This window comes from Pithys albifrons, chromosome 8 (genome assembly GCF_047495875.1).
Source record: "Pithys albifrons albifrons isolate INPA30051 chromosome 8, PitAlb_v1, whole genome shotgun sequence".
NCBI classification, from domain to species: domain Eukaryota; kingdom Metazoa; phylum Chordata; class Aves; order Passeriformes; family Thamnophilidae; genus Pithys; species Pithys albifrons.
The window spans coordinates 36,114,639-36,131,193 of record NC_092465.1 but is presented as its reverse complement, the minus strand read 5'-3'; the positions used below and the strand labels follow the sequence as shown (position 1 = coordinate 36,131,193).

At 54.6% G+C, this 16,555-nt stretch overlaps 1 protein-coding gene across 1 annotated transcript; it reads left to right on the top strand.

Annotated features, from left to right (window-relative positions):
• The first annotated feature begins 13,007 nt into the window (after positions 1–13,007).
• On the top strand, positions 13,008–16,249 carry ARL4C (ARF like GTPase 4C). Its single transcript, XM_071562506.1, has one exon. The coding sequence runs from the start codon at positions 13,201–13,203 to the stop codon at positions 13,777–13,779; it is 579 nt and encodes a 192-aa protein (XP_071418607.1). The 5' UTR covers positions 13,008–13,200; the 3' UTR covers positions 13,780–16,249.
• The last annotated feature ends 306 nt before the right edge of the window (positions 16,250–16,555 follow it).

The following is a 16,555-nucleotide window of genomic DNA, read 5'->3' as shown; positions in this document are numbered from 1 at the left end:
GTCCTCTTGGAGAGTTGGGATTTTGGGTCGTTGGGAGGGACCTTAAAGACCATCTCATGGTTGTTCCAACCTGGCCTTGGACACTTCCAGGGATGGGGCAGCCACAGCTTCTCTGCCCAACCTATGCCAGGGCCTGCCCACCCTCACAGGAAGACTTTCTTCCTACCCCAGATGTCCCCAGTAGGTGTTTAGGGAAGAGAGACTAAAACCACCATGTCCTGTGGCAGTAGAGGTGGGAAAACACATTAAGAATAATTTCTGTGAGAGATCTATCAGGGTGGTGTGAGACGGTCAAAAACGGACTTTATTCGGAAGGAGGAGTAAAGACATTTTATTGTACAGCTTCTTGCTTAATATAGGGTTCTATAATCCAGGGGCAGGCAACATGCAAATAGTTCTTAACTAAGGAATTTACAGTTTGTATCTCTGTCTACGGCAGAGGCCTAAAGCTAATCCATTATTCATGAAACAAGGGGAGAAGAACAAAGAGTAATTTGACATAGGTTTTACACTCTCGATACCGAGCAAGGTTTACATATGCAATCTATATTTCTTTTAAATGCAAGGGACAGCGATGTCTGCAACTCTGTTAGTGGCGTCGTTCTCAAGTTCTGTTGGTTTTCCAAGGGGCGGAAGATTTCCCAACCAATCTTCCCACATTTTGTGCTCCCACAGTGGTGGACACATCCTGGATCTGGGGGCACTTGTGGTCAAACAGGCAGGGATGTCTCCCACTGCCAGGTGGACAGTGCAGGGCAGGTGGAAAATAGCTTCTGTCACCGTGTAAAGTTCATTAGGAAGTAGCAGTCACTTCTAATTACCTGTGCTGAGCCCTGTTATATTTGTCAGGTGAGGTGAGAGCTGGAAAATGAGAATTGGCTGCTGTTTGGCACAGCAGCATCACAGCAGGTCACCAAACTTTCCCTCCAGGTCACCAAAACTTCCTTCCAGATCACCAAAACCTTTCCTCCAGGTCCCCAAAACCTTCCCTCCAAGTCACCAAAATCTTTCTTCTAGGTCACCAAAACCTTCCCTCCTGATCACCGAAACCTTCCCTCTAAGTCACTAAAACTGTTCCCAAAACTTTCCCTCCAGGTCAATAAAACTTTCCCTCCAGGGCACAAAAACTTTCCCTCCAAGTCACCAAAATCTTCCCTTTAAGTCACCATAATTGTCACCAAACCCTTCCCTCCAGGTCACCAAAACCTTCCCTCCAAGTCACCATAATTGTCACCAAAACCTTCCCTCCAGGTCACCAAAACCTTCCCTCCAAGTCACCAAAATTGTCACCAAAACCTTCCCTCCAGGTCACCATAATTGTCCCCAAACCCTTCCCTCCAGGTCACCAGAACTTTCCCTCCCTGGTTAATAAACCTCTTGCTGGTGGGAAAGGCTCTGGGTGAGCTCATGGAATCACAGGACAGTTTGGGTTGGAAAGGACCTTAAAGACCATCCCCTTCCAACCCTTTGCCATGAGCAGGGACACTCCCACTGGAAAAAGTTTATTCCCATTTGTGGTTCTTAAATCCCAATTCTGCAACCAGCTCCATAACCATAAGATTAAAAAAATACTGTGGGGGTTTTTTTAATAAGGAAAGCAAAAATTAATAATCCATGACCTCTCTTCCAATAGAAGAATATAAAATACAGTAAGAAATAGTGGTGACACTGTCTGTGTTTCTTCCTTTATTCTCCCAGACTGCTGGGGGAGAACAAACCCCTGAGAAATATTCATCTCTGAAAAGAAAGCAAAAATTAAAAAAGGCCCAGACAAGCCTGAATTCCCTGGAGCATTCCCATTTGGTGAAGGGGCTGCGTGTGCCTGACACTAATTAATTAATTCCTTCAATTTAAATTGCTTCTCCTGCATCCCCAGTCTAAAGGAAAACTTCCACCAGACCTGAATGTATAAAAAGGAGAGAGGAGTTTAAAGGTATCGTTTAATGGCAGAAAATTTTAACTTGGGTTTTTCTCCTCTTCTTGGGTTTGGTGTCCAGGGATGCAGCAGCTTCCAGGTGAACCCTTCTTGACCCTCCTGGGATCAGGGATGTGTGCTGGGAATGGCTCTAAAGCAACAGGAAGAGCAGCAGAGACACAAGGAGGTTGTTCCCTCTGCTGGAACACTCGGGAATCACCCAATTCCAGCCTGGCTGAGGTGGGAAGGGACCTCCCAGACCATCCAGTCCAGGGACACCTCCCACTATCCCAGGTTGCTCCAAGCCCCGTCCAGCCTGGCCTGGGACACTTCCAGGGACGGGGCATCCAATAATTGACCTGCTCCACCATCCAGACCATTCACAAAGATCTGGAACGGGAGGTAATTCCTAAAATGAGCCAGGAAAGCGAGTGGTGACCGCGACCTTTGGAGCTGAACGTGGCCTGCGCGGAGGGGCAGCCGGGGGTGCCACCCCCCGGGCGGGGACAGCGGGGACACCTCCATCCCACGGTCCGACGCTTCCCTCTAGCGACACGGGAACCAAAGGACAGCAGCGCCACCCAGGAGGAATGCTGACAGTCCCAGGGAATTCTGTGCTTGCTGTGGCATGGGCTCCATGTGGGGATGTTTTTGCCCTCATCCTTTCAACCTCAGGCTCTGCAATGGAAATGCCCCTTGTGCCACCCAGCAGGGCGCTCTGAGGAGGAGGATTTGGGTGCTTTGCCCCTTTTCCTCTTCTCAAAAGCCTGTGCTGGGTTAATCTCTGAGGGACAGTGAGCCCAGTGACCAGCAGGGGTGGGGACAGACTGGGCTGGTGGGGGGGTGACCATCGCTCCTACTGGTGGGAACCTTACTGGGCACACTGGGCTCAGTCCCTGCCTCCCCTTGGCAGCAAAAATATGCCAAAGCCACGGGGGAAACACAGCCTGGATTGGGCTCAAAACCAGGTTGTCCCAGAGAGCTGTGGCTGCCCCATCCCTGGAAGTGTCCCAGGCCAGCCTGGAGCAACCTGGGACAGTGGGAAGTGTCCCTGCCCATGGCAGGGGGTGGAACAAGATGAGTTTGAAGATTCCTTCACACTCAAACCACTCTGAGATTCTGTTAAATCCTTCCTGATTTCCACTCTATTGTGGCTACCAGGGAGCTACAATTAGGATGAAAAAGCTGCTGCCTTTCTCTGCAGCCAAAAAGCCCCCAGACCCGGATCAATTCACATCAATTTTCTTCTGTTTTATTGTTCTTTTGGTTTCACAGCCTAAAAATACGAATAAAGGCATCCAGAACCTGAATTAAATGAGGGGAGCCTGGAAGCACAGCCTGTCCCAGGCAATGGCACCAACGTGGAGGAGGCTCAGCCTGGCAGGGGGAGGGATTGCATGGGAGGGGGCAGTGCTTTGCCTCATTGCTGCCAGCCCTGAGAGGCTCCTTTGGCTCCCCAAAATCCAAAAAGCACAGCTCGTTTCTGGGTCATCACCAGGTGGCCCCAGAAAGCAGCTTTTGCCTGTTTTGCTGAATCCCAGTGGTTGGTTATGCACACAAACCCAGGGATTTTGGCTGTCCTGGGGCAGGGACAAGCAGCTGGCAAATGCCACGTGCTGCTTTGGCTGCCAGGCTGTGCCCTGCCCCTGGCATAGCCCAGGAAAGGATGGGTTGGTGGCTGGGCACTGCTCCAGCATGGAGGTGATCCGGGTTAATCCCTGCCACAAAGACACTCCTGTGCCCACAGGTCCCACCTGGGGAGCTCAAGCAAAAGAAGATACTTCACAGGTCCTGTGCCTATCCCTTGCCTGGCACCCAGGGTGGTGAAGTGCTGGATACTCAGTAAGGAATTCCTGCCCCAGCTCCTGATCCACTCCTCAGCCAGCAAGAAGAACTTAGGAAAAATACAGAAGGCCGAAAGAGGGCAGGTTTTAGCTCAGATTCCTTCCAAATCTTCCCTGTGGTGGTGACACTCCCGAGGCTGATGTTGTCCCACCTCTCCTGCCTTCCCTCCCTGGGATGAGCATGGCTGTAATTCCAGCCTGGGGATGTGAACACGCAGCTCCAGCCCCGTTTCTACCTTTAATTCCATGCCCTGGAGCCAACTGGATTGAATTACAGCTTTTACCTCTGGATTGGCAGGCAGGGAATGTTCAGCAGCACCACCTGAAATCCCACCAGCAGAATATTTGTGCCTCAACACCACTGTGTCTGCGAGATTCCAAGCAAAGTGGAAATTCCCCAGATCCCAGAGGCTTGGGAACATCTTCAGAGAATAACAGAATCCCAGGATGGTTTGGGGTGGGAGGGACATTAAAGCTCATCTTATTCCTACTCCTGTTCCATGGGCAGGGACACCTCCCACCAGCCAGGTTGCTCCAAGCCCTGTCCAACCTGGCAACTTTATTCCCATTTGAGGTTCTTACATCCCAGTTCTGCAACCAGCTTCATAACCATAAGATTAAAAAAAATCCCTTTTTTTTTTTAATAAGGAAAGCAAAATTTATTAATCCATGGCCTCTCTTCCAATAGAAGAATATAAAATACAGTAAGAAATAGTGGTGACACTGTCTGTGTTTCTTCCTTTATTCTCCCAGACTGCTGGGGGAGAACAAACCCCTGAGAAATATTCATCTCTGAAAAGAAAGCAAAACTTAAAAAAGGCCCAGACAAGCCTGAATTCCCTGGAGCATTCCCATTTGGTGAAGGGGCTGCGTGTACCTGACACTAATTAATTAATTCCCTCAATTTAAATTGCTTCTCCAGGGATGGGGCAGCCACGGTTTCTCTGCCCAACCTGTGCCAGGGCCAGCCCACCCTCACAGCCAGCAATTCCTTCCCAATATCCCATCTAACCCTCTGGCAGTGGGAAGCCATTCCCTGTGTCCTGTCCCTCCATCCTTTGTCCCAGGTCCCTCTCCAGCTCTCCTGGAGCCCCTTTGGGCACTGGAAGGGGCTCTCAGGTGTCCCTGGAGCCTTCCCTTCTCCCCCCCAGCTCTCCCAGCCTGGCTACAGAGGGGCTCCAGCCCTGTCCCCTTCCAGATATCCCTGGAAAGGCCTTGTCCTTCCAGCCTTGAGGCTTTGCTTTCCTTCAGCTGTTGCTACAGAGGGAATTTGGGGCTGCCTCGAGGGGTGCATTGCTCAGGTGAGGATCAGCAGCTGAGATCTGACCTCCTGCATTTTCCTGGTGCATTTTTGTTCCCCTAAATCAGACTCCAGCTGAGTAAAGTGGCTGCAAAATTACTCTGCAGAGCTGGATTTTCCCCCTCTGGCCATGGAGCAGCTCCTTTCAAGGAGAAAAAAACCCAACAAAAAACAACAAAAAACCAACCCAAAAGCCAACCAAGAAATAAAAAAAAGGACAGGCAGCAAATAAAGTTCTCTGACATTTTTGGGGGGCTAAGCAGAAACTGGTGGGGTTTTTTTTTAAATTATTTTCCTTGGGATGGAGTGTCACAGAAAAATTGGAGAGGGAGATCTGCATTGCTGACTCCTTCCCCAGGAAAAAAACTGCCCCAGGGCAAGAATTTTGGGGTTAGGAAGGGGGTAACATCCAGCATTATTCGGGATGGGAATAAGGGATTTCAGGTTGGATGGAGCTTGGAGCAGACTGGTCTGGTGGAAGGTGCCCTTGCCCATGGCAGGGGGTGGAACGAGATGGGTTTGGGGTCCCTCTCAGTTTTCCCTCAGCCTTGTGCTTTGTATCCAAACTCAATGTCCTGGGGGAATGAAACCACCGGAGTTTCAGTCCCTTCTCCTCCAGCCCCGGGATGCTCGTGAGCACAAAAGCAGCTCTTCAGAGCAGTTATTTACCCAGCTGGAAGCCGGGGAGGGCCAAGGGGTTATTTCCCTCCAGACAAAGGGTGTTGCATGTCTGGTATCATCATCCAGGTGGGACGAAAGGGACGCTCCTCCCCTGCCCTCAGGGAGGGTCTGAGCCACCCCTAAAATGTGTCCTTGGGGAAGCAGAGCGGAGGGGATGGAATGTCGCTTCCCAAATCCCAGAATGGTTTGGGTTGGGAGGGAATTTAAAGCCCATCTCGTTCCACCTCGTGTCACGGGGGACACCTCCCACTACCCCTGGTTGTTCCAAGCCCCGTCCTTGGACACTTCCAGGGATGGGGCAGCTGCAACTTCTCTGGGCACCCTGTCCATGATCCTACAGGTCTTTTCCAAACTAAATGATTCCATGATTCCTTGGCAACTCCTGTGTTAACTCGATGATCATACAGGTCTTATCCAAACTAAATTATTCCATGATTCCTTGGCAACTCCTGTGTTAACTCGATGATTATACAGGTCTTATCCAAACTAAATTATTCCATGATTCCTTGGCAGCTTCTGTGTTAACTCAGTGATCCCACAGGTCTTTTCCAAACTAAATGATCCCGTAATTCCTTGGCACTTTCTGAGAAGCAGCAGCAATTTGGGGGGCACGGAATCCCAAATGCAGCAGATAAACTCTAAAAGCTGCTGAAACCTCAACCCCTAAAATGCACAAAGGAGGAAATCCTGCTTTCCTCACTCTCCACACACAGGGTTTATTCCAAGCGGTCAGTCCGGACATCCAAAGCCCTGCATGGATGCTCGGGGAGGAGTGTAAGGCTGTTTGGGTGGGTGTGGAGTGTGAGGCAGCCCCGTGTCCCCTCCCGGTGGGACGCAGCGCTCCCAAATCACGCCTGACATCTCAGCAAATCCCGGGAACAAAGGAGGGAGCTCGCTGCTTTTGTCCCTGCCTGCTCCAATCAGGGTTTCTTCCTCCCGCCGAATTTCATGGATGGGCAGGGAAAGAGGGACGGGCTGCAGTGCAAGCACAGCACAAAAAAAAAAAAAAAAAAAAAAAAAAAGAAAGAGATTTTTGGTGAAAATCCCTGCCTAACCCTTTGTGCTCGCCTTGCTTCCACCTGCGAGACTGCCCTTGACCTGCAGAGTAGTTTGCAGAGGACATTTCCAGGCAGTTTCACACCGAGGAGGTTCCTCTTTATCCAGCAGAACTCGCTAAGTCGTGACATTCCACCCCGAGAAGGATAAAAGCTCGTAAAGTTTCATCGTGAGTTTGTGTGAACTCGTGGAGGGGAAAAAAAACCCTCAGCAAAAATCCCAATTCTGTGCTCCTCCTCCAGCTGCTTCCACTCCTGGCTCCTGCCCCGCGTGGATTTTGGGCTGCCTTGGAAAGGCTGTTTCCACCTCAGTTCCTTTGGGGGGAGTTTGTTCTTCCCCCGTGGCTGGTTCAGCGTTTCCTGGGTATGAGGCTGTAAAGTCGACTTTAAGCCGGTCCTTGGAGGACTTTGCTCGGCCTGAGGAGGCATCTGAGGTCATGAAACGGAGCTGAGCTGCTGTGCTGCAGATGAACAGATTAGTTCTCACTCCTGCATTAGGAGCTCTGTGGATTTAGTCATTTCTCCCACTATGATGCTGCTTTTATCCACCCCTCCAGCCTCCCCTCCACTCATCCCTCCCTCCTTCATCCTCCCAGGAGCTCCTGGAGACACCTTTGAGCCACCAGACCTCCTTGGCCCTCGACCCGTGAGCCTTCATGCTCTGGGAAAGAGCGGGCAGGGATGGAGGGACCTGCTCCAAGGGGCACGGACCCTCCCAGCGCAGGGTTGGGTGAAAACAAAGCACAGGAAACATCCAAGTGAGGCTTTTGTCCAGAAACCACTGGGGAAACTGGTGGCATGGGAGTGAATTGAGCATTTAGGGGGATGATCTGGTGTGAAATGTTCCGTATCTGCCTGTCTGTCTCTCTTTATCCCCCTGTGCCCCTCGGCTCTCCCCCATCAGCACTTTCCGGGGGTGCCCGGGAGTGACACCCTCGATCTGCAGCCCCGGCAGTGCCACCCTCGATCTGCAGCCCCGGCGGTGCCACCCTCGATCTGCAGCCACGGCGGTGCCACCCTCGTTCCTCAGCCCCGGTTGTGCCACCCTCGATCTGCAGCCACGGCGGTGCCACCCTCGATCTGCAGCCCCGGTTGTGCCACCCTCGATCTGCAGCCACGGCGGTGCCACCCTCGATCTGCAGCCCCGGTGGCGCCACCCTCGATCTGCAGCCCCGCTGGTGCCACCCTCGTTCTGCAGCCCCGGTTTCCCGGCAGGAAGGAGTCCCGTTAAATTCGCGGTGCTCTTTTCCCCCGGAATTCCTGTTCAAAATGCTCCCCTGGACTCACAGGATATTCTGCCCTTAATGATCCTGCAGTCCCTGTGCTCGTTATCCAGTGAGGGGATTGGGAAATCCTTGGCAGGGAGGAGAGTGGATGAAGGGAGGGAGAGTGGCACAAAGGACTGACCACCACAAGGTGCACAGACCACCAAAATCCTCCCCCAAGGACTTCTCCCCATGGTCAGGGCTCACAAACTGGAATGAGACTTTCCCACTCCGCCAGTGCTGCCCCTCCCGGCTCCGGCTGCCCCAGGACATCATTGTGTTCAGTTCTGGGCCCCTCAGTTGAGGCAAGAGATTGAGGGGCTGGAGCGGGGCCAGAGAAGAGCAACGAGGCTGGAGAAGGGACTGGAGCACAAGTGCTGTGGGGAGAGGCTGAGGGAGCTGGGGGTGTTTAGCCTGGAGAAGAGGAGGCTCAGAGGTGACCTCAGCACTGTCTGGAACTGCCTGAAGGGAAGTTCTGGCCAGGTGGGGGTTGGTCTCTTCTCCCAGGCACTCAGCAACTGGACAAGGGGGCACGATGGGCTCAAGCTCTGCCAGGGGAAATTGAAGTTGGAGAGCAGAAAAACTTCTTTGCAGAGAGAGTGCTCAGGCATTGGAATGGGCTGCCCAGAGAGGGTGTGGATTCCCCATCCCTGGAGGTTTTTCAGCTGAGCTTGGCCGTGGCACTGAGTGCCATGATCTGGTAAAGGGACTGGAGTTGGACCGAGGGTTGGACTTGATGATCTCGGGGGTCTTTCCCAATCCAATCCATTCTATGGTTCTATGATCCATGGAACCCTGGCAGAGGAGGGGAGCAGCACACCGGGCCACCTGGAGACACCAGTCCCGTGCTTGGTCCCACCAGCAGAGCTATTCCTGAAGCGGCTGCCGCGGTTCTGGCGCTCAGCGCAGCCTTCGGGCTGTTCCCGCATTCCAGGGGGGATGCCATTAATTATCCCGATGTGGGCAGCCCTAATTACAGCCCCGGCCTGTTCACTTTGTTCAGGTTTGGCGTCTCTGCTTGCAACGCAGAAACAAAAGGCAGCAGAGTAAGACAAGTGATGACACAAAAAGGAACGAGCAGGGCAGGGAGGGAGAATCGCGAAAGGTCCAGGAGGTGGGATGGTCTCTGCAAACTGATTTTGCCCCTCTCGAAGTGCCCAGTTTTAGCAGAAACCTGTGGCAAAAGCTGCCGCACCGAGGTTTTGCTTTGCCTGGGTGAGGAAAGGGCTAATTGGATGCAGATTAAAAATCACTCTTCGGGATAATCCGTGAGCGGCCGTGGAGGCGCGGAAAGGACCCTCTGGATGTGTGAGGACTCCGGAGCTCTTTGTGTTTCACCGAAAAAAAGAATGATCAAGAATGATTTAAAAAAAAAAAAGATAGTTTGAAGCGCAAAATGAGCTGGGGGAAGGGAGATGGGATGAGGGGGAGCTGGGAAGAAATAATTGCCGTGTCTGAAAACAGTTACTATGGCAGCAACAGTCTTCGTGCTGCCGGAGCGAAATGTTGGGGACCAGCGAGCGGTCCCTTTGTCACATCCTCAGACACACATTTAGATGCTAATGCTTGCTCTAACCTTGGCTGCTTAACCTTGATAGGCTGGGAAGGCCTCGGGGTGGGGGAGAAAAAGCAGGGGGGGTATGAAAGAGATGAGTTTCTCTCCCTAAATTTGCCGCCGAATGAACTTGGCAGACTCCTCTCAGCTGCGATTAACGCTGTTATTTCTGCGCTTAATATTCCGCGGAGGTTTTAACAGCTTATTTATGGATAGCTGGCATTAGCTGCAGCATAATTCACCGCTGCGACGCTCCTGTTTATCTCCATCCCCTTGGGATTGTCTAAGATAAGGCCGTTTTTGAGAACATCCCCAGGTTTGATCGGCCTGACTATCTAATCTCGCCTTTATTTATAAGCGGGGTGAAACAAGGAGGGGTACAGAGGAGGGAAATCTCCCCTTCGGACTTCGGTGCAGGGAAGAGGAAAGAAAATTTGGCGGCCTGTGTAGCTTTTTCTTGAGGCTCGAAGCTGTCTGCAGCAGCGGGATGGAGGAGGAGGAGGAGGAGGAGGGAGAGGGGGAATTCCCTGGATGGCGCTACCTGGCACAACGCCGAGGGCTGAAACTGTATCTCCCGCCCTCCTGGAGCTGAGGATGGGCTGGAAGCCCGAAGGTAAATTCCTAAAGCCCAGCCCTGCTGCACACAGATCAGCCACTAATTCTGGGAGCAGCCCGGGATGCCCCTGCTTTGGGATTATCCTCCACAGCAGCCTTTAAGAAAGCTTTTGCCGGAGCAATTCAGGCAGGAGAGATGAGAGCGGTGCCAGCGCCGGATCTGCTGGTGGCACCACTCACAGATATGACCCTATTTTTCTATTCCTGGTTTGATTTTTTTATCCCCCTCTTTAGTACTCCAGCTCCTGGAGTCAGGTGATCACTCACAGCTTTCTCCACTTGGTCTCAGAACCTCATTACTTCGGCGTGGTGGCAAAGTAAGACCTGAGCTCTCAGTCGATCAGGACAACCCCGGTGCACAAATTATTTTCGTTTTCCAGCCCATCCAATGCCCGTGCCTCGATTTTGGAATGGTGGTGCTGCCCACACGTGCCAAGGAGCATTTCTCCCACTTGCATGTTGCTGGGGATGGAGCTCCCTGCTCTTTTTCCCACTGTCACCACACGGTGATTTCCACCAAAACTGTGCCCAGTGTCACCTCCAGAGGTGGCACAGCAAGGTGTCTGTGTTTTTAATGATGGCATAGGTGGCCTTCTCTCCATGCAAAGCCACAACACACGTCCTAGGGGTGAAATATGAATATGAGAAACGATCCCCCTCCAGCCCAACAAATCCTCAGCGCACTCTGCGGGGTGAAAGATTCTTAAATTAAAAGCAGTGTCTGTCTTCTGCAGTGCACTCCTTTCTCTGGGGCTTTCTGGTTAAGCTGTCAGATATAGTTGACATTTATTTTACAAATGCTGGATAAAAGGGGATGGGAAACGTTGTAGGAACCACCTTGCTGCTGCTTTTTGGCTCAGGAGCAGGATCAGAGATAAATGCAGCAGCACTGGCACATGTGGCTGCCCCATCCCTGGAAGTGTTCCAGGCCAGGCTGGATGGGGTTTGGAGCAGTCTGCTCTGGTGGAAGGTGTTGGGTGGGACTGGATCTTTAGGTGCAAGCAGGTCTTGGATGAGTAGCTGGGACAGCAACTACAGGGCTCAGAGCGTGGTGGGCCCTGAGGGGCTGCCCAGCCATGGAAAGCTCAGGGGGTTTAAGGTGGGTTGAGGGCATTCACAGCATCTACAAAACATGAGATACAAAAAGCATTAACAGCAGCCCTGGATTAACACCAGCCCTCCCTCTGCATCCAGCACAGGTGAGGTTTTTCCTCTGCTTTAGGAACCTGTCACAGCCACAGGGGACACAGATGCTCCAATTCCCAGCACTTCACTTTCCAGGAAGGCAGAACTGCTCTCCATTTCCCGGCTGGAATCATCACTGGTGCCAGGGGTCCCTGCAGAGCCGTGTCTGGCCAGCTCCTCAATCCCCCCCATCATCCTAATGTACCAGAAGGTCCCTCCTTGTGTTTCCTGTGCAAGGAATGATCAGAGAATCCCAGAATGGTTCAGGCTGGAAGGGATCTTAAAGCTCACTTTGTGCCACAGGCAGGGACACCTTCCACTATCCCAGGTTGCTCCAAGCCCTGTCCAGCCTGACCTTGGACACTTCCAGGGATGGGGCAGCCACTCCAGGAATAACACCTTGGTCTGACCGCTGCTTTGAGAGTTTTCCAGCGCTTTGTGTGGCTGGTGATGGTGATGGGTGTGAGGATAAGTCAGGGCTCAGCACAGCGGGGGCTTGCTCTGGGGGCCCCGTGAGGAGCACAAGTGCAGGCAGAAGCAGCAGTGCAGGCAGGAGCAGGAGTGCAGGCAGGAGCAGGAGTGCAGGCAGGAGCAGCAGTGCAGGCAGGAGCAGAAGTGCAGGCAGGAGCAGGAGTGCAGGCAGGAGCAGGAGTGCAGGCAGGCACAGAAGTGCAGGCACAAGCAGCAGTGCAGGCAGGAGCAGCAGTGCAGGCAGGAGCAGCAGTGCAGGCAGGAGCAAGTGAATTGCAGGCAGGAGCAGCAGTGCAGGCAGGAGCAGGAGTACAGGCAGGAGCAAGTGAATTGCAGGCAGGAGCAGCAGTGCAGGCAGGAGCAGAAGTGCAGGCAGGAGCAGAAGTGCAGGCACAAGCAGCAGTGCAGGCAGGAGCAAGTGAATTGCAGGCAGGAGCAGCAGTGCAGGCAGGAGCAGAAGTGCAGGCAGGAGCAGGTGAAGTGCGCACAGGCAGTGCAGGCAGGGATAGGTTAAGTGTAGGCAGGAGCAGAAGTGCAGGCAGGGGCAGTGCAGGCAGGGGTAAATGAACACAGGCAGGGGTAAATAAACACAGGCAGGAGGTGTAGGGCAGGCAGGGGCAGGTGAAGCACAGGCGGGCGGGGCGGGCAGGAGGAGCAGAGCAGGCAGGGGCAGGTGAAGTGCAGGCAGGGGCTGCGCAGGCAGGGGCGGTGCAGGCAGGGGTAAGTGAAGCACAGGCAGGGGCAGTGCGGGCAGGGGCAGGTGAAGCACAGGCGGGGCAGGGCAGGCAGGAGGAGCAGGGCAGGCAGGGGCAGGTGAAGCACAGGCGGGGCAGGGCGGGCAGGAGGAGCAGAGCAGGCAGGGGCAGGTGAAGTGCAGGCAGGGGCGGTGCGGGCAGGGGCAGGTGAAGTGCAGGCAGGGGCAGTGCAGGCAGGGGTAAGTGAAGCGCAGGCAGGGGCAGTGCAGGCAGAAGGAGCAGTGCAGGCATGGGCAGGTGAAGTGCAGGCAGGGGCAGGTGAAGCGCAGGCAGGAGGCGCAGTGCAGGCAGGGGCGGTGCGGACAGCCCGGGAGGCGGAGCGGGAGGAAGGCGGCGGCGCGGCCCCTCCTCCTCCTCGCCCTCTCCTTTCTCCTCGTGCTGCTCCTCCTCCCGGGCGGGGCGGGCGGGGGTCTCCGGTGCCCGCCTGTGCTGCGGGGCGCGCCGTGCCCGCTGCCTGCCCCGAGCCGTGCCCGCTGCCTGCCCCGAGCCGTGCCCCCCTCGGCCGGGCCGGCGGCGCGGGGATGGGCGCGGGGCTGTGAGCGCGGGGCGAGCCGTGGCCATGGGGAACATCTCCTCCAACATCTCCGCCTTCCAGTCCCTACACATCGTCATGCTGGGCCTGGACTCGGCGGGGAAGACCACGGTGCTCTACCGGCTGAAGTTCAACGAGTTCGTCAACACCGTGCCCACCATCGGCTTCAACACGGAGAAGATCCGGCTCAGCAACGGGACGGCCAAGGGCATCAGCTGCCACTTCTGGGACGTGGGCGGGCAGGAGAAGCTGCGCCCGCTCTGGAAGTCCTACAGCCGCTGCACCGATGGCATCATCTACGTGGTGGACTCGGTGGACGTGGATCGGCTGGAGGAAGCCAAGACGGAGCTGCACAAGGTGACCAAGTTCGCCGAGAACCAGGGCACGCCGCTGCTCGTCATCGCCAACAAGCAGGACCTGCCCAAGTCGCTGCCGGTGGCCGAGATCGAGAAGCAGCTGGCCCTCCACGAGCTGACCCCTTCCACCACCTACCACATCCAGCCCGCCTGCGCCATCATCGGCGAGGGGCTCACCGAGGGCATGGACAAGCTCTACGAGATGATCCTCAAGCGCAGGAAGTCCCTCAAGCAGAAGAAGAAGCGGTAGAAACCCCGGCGAGGCGGGGAAGGGATGGGGCGAGCAGACAAAGGAACCGAGGGGGAGACAGAACCAAAGCGATTCTTCTGCGTTTAGTTGTTATTTTTGATTTTCCACCCCCTCTCTTTTATCTTTTTTCCTCCTTGCCCAACGAACAGACAATAGCGGTGGTAACAAAGCCGAGCCCAGATCCCGGAGCTCCCACCAGCTCCTCAGGGTCTGATCCGGACTCGTTCGGGATAGAAACATGGAAAAATGGGATGATTTCTCCCTTCTCTCCACCCTCCGGGACCACCGGGGGCCAACGGGGCAGGACCCTGTTGGAGCGCATTCGTGCTTTTGGATCTTAAATACGCGCGGTTTGGGGCGGGGGGCACCGGTGCCAACCCGCCCCCCCTCCCCCGCCCCCTCCTCCGTGCATTCTGGGGGCTCGGCGGTGCCGGGGAGGGGGGAGTGGAGCCCCCTGGCTTGGCAAGGGCAGCGGGGAGGGGTCTGGCAGCTGCGCCCCGATGCCCTCCCACATCCCGCATCCTGCATCCCGCATCCCTCCCCCGCCGCTCCTCGGTGGGAATGCGGGTTGGAAGCTTGAGGGGGGGTTGGAGCAGCGGAAAATGCCGGGGTGGGGAGTGGGTGACGAGTAGAGCGGGCACCCACCCACCCTGGCTGGTGTTTTTTAGGGTGCAGAGCAAGGACGGGCAGCCTTTGGGGCGGGGGGAGGAACGATGCGGTGCTGAGTAGTTGGTGCTGAGCTTTCGGCTCTTTGCTTAAAAAAAGAGGGGGAAAAAGCCCAAAAGAAAAAAAAAGCCAAGGTTTGGGGGTTTTTTTGGAAGTGTTTTGGGAGTTGGGGATGTCCAGGACCCCTCCTCTCAAAGGGTCCGTTGTGTCACCTCCTACAGCAAAGCCCCCCAGCCAGGTGTGTGTGTGTGTCGTCCCCAAGGCAGAGGGTGCTCCCGGGGGCAGGTTTGGAGGTGATCCAAACTAGGATGGTTTTCTTTTTGCTAAATCCACAAAAAAAAAGCAAAAAAAAGAGCTGAGTTTGTGGTTCTGGTCACTGTGCTGCTCTGCAGTGGGGGCAGGAGGCCAAGGCAGGTTTTAAGGGGCAGAGGGGACCGACAGAGGCAGCCAGAGCTTGCAGAAATCTCTGCTGGAAAGGCAAGATGGCAGGGTGTGAAGAGACACGGGGAGGGGTGTGGTAGGTTTTTAATAAAGATTTCAATCTGATTCCAAGCCCCTCGTTGCCCATATGGGCAACCTCTGCCTGCAGAGCAACCTGGGCAGGGTCAGGCCTCGCCACCTCCTGCTGCAGGGGAACATTTTGGGCACCTGGATGGCACCGGTGACCAAAATCCACTTGCTGGCCGTGTTTTAGCTCTCTGGAGGAGAAAAGCAGGGTCCTGGCTTCCCCCAGGGCAGAAACAGGCAGCTCTCAGGGGGCAAACAGCCTGAGTTTTGGTCAAGGCAGAATTTTCTGGTGATTTTACACCAGCCTTCCTTCTTCTTCCCCTTTGCAAAGCCCTTCCCAGCGCGGCCAAGGGGAAACCACCGAGCAGACAAAAAGCAAAACGCCCTCCGGCTCTCGGGGAGTTGATTCCTCCCCCTTGCAGCGATCAGCACCTTCCAAATTGTTGGGTTTTGGTTGTGTTTTTTTTTTTGCTTTTCTTTATGGGTTTTGTTAGGAAACGATGTTGCAGCCAAGTTGTGTTTCTTCCTGGCGGGGTTTGAGTTCCCGACGCGAGTCGCGACTTGTGCGCCGAGAGAGTGGGCTGGTCCCAGCGCTCCAGGTGGCTCTGCTCCCGTTTCTTGGGCTTCCCTGCTTTGTCTTCACCTCCAACACTTCGGTACTTGTTGTCGAGAAAGAGAGAAAAAAAAAGAATTATTTATTTTTGATGCCACAGAAGCCACGTGTATGAATCCTGGAGGTTTTTTGGAGAGCGACGCAGTTTAGAGGCGGAGCACGAAGCCCCCACCGGCTCGAAGGGGTTTTTTTAGGAGTGACGTGTTGTGGGTTTGACCTCCTTGTGTTGGGGGTTTGACCACCTCGTGTTGGGGGTTCGACCACCTCGTGTGGTGGGTTTGACCTCCTGGTGTGGTGGGTTTGACCTCCTGGTGTGGTGGGTTTGACCTCCTCGTGTTGGGGGTTTGACCACCTCGTGTTGGGAGTTCGACCACTTCGTGTGGTGAGTTTGACCTCCTTGTGTTGGGGGTTCGACCACCTCGTGTTGGGGGTTCGACCTCCTCGTGTTGGGGGTTTGACCACCTCGTGTTGGGGGTTTGACCACCTCGTGTTGGGGGTTTGACCATCTCGCTGGTTGGTTCAGCAGACACTGGCATGGAAAGCCGGGTGGCATTCATGGATCCTTCCCGGGAGTTTGTTCTCCCTTGGAGCAATGGCAGAGCACTGGGAGGTGCAGGTGGGACAATGTGCTGGTGCCATTCCCACCAGCTCTGCTTTCTGCAATAATTAAAAAGACTTTTCCAATTTGGCTTCCGTGGTATTTCTGTCCCATCCCACGACCTTACGCTGATTTTTTCCCCGTGTGAAGATGTCACCTGTGGTGGCTACAAGAAGAGGTTCCTCAGCAGGACAACTCCTGAGGGAAGCTCTGGGCTCCTGTCAAGATGGTGTGTCTTCTCCAAGCCTGTTTCCACCCCCTGGGATGTTTTAGCAGGTCTCATTTATTTCCCCAGGTCCCTCTGCCATGTCCCCATCCGTGTTGGACATCCCATGTCCTGCCCTCACCATTGTCCATCAGTCTCTGTTCCTCCTGTCTTCTTTTTTCTTTTT

Bases quoted from the DNA above. Each gene is read 5' to 3' on its own strand.
- ARL4C (XM_071562506.1), top strand. From the start codon at position 13,201: ATGGGGAACATCTCCTCCAACATCTCCGCCTTCCAGTCCCTACACATC.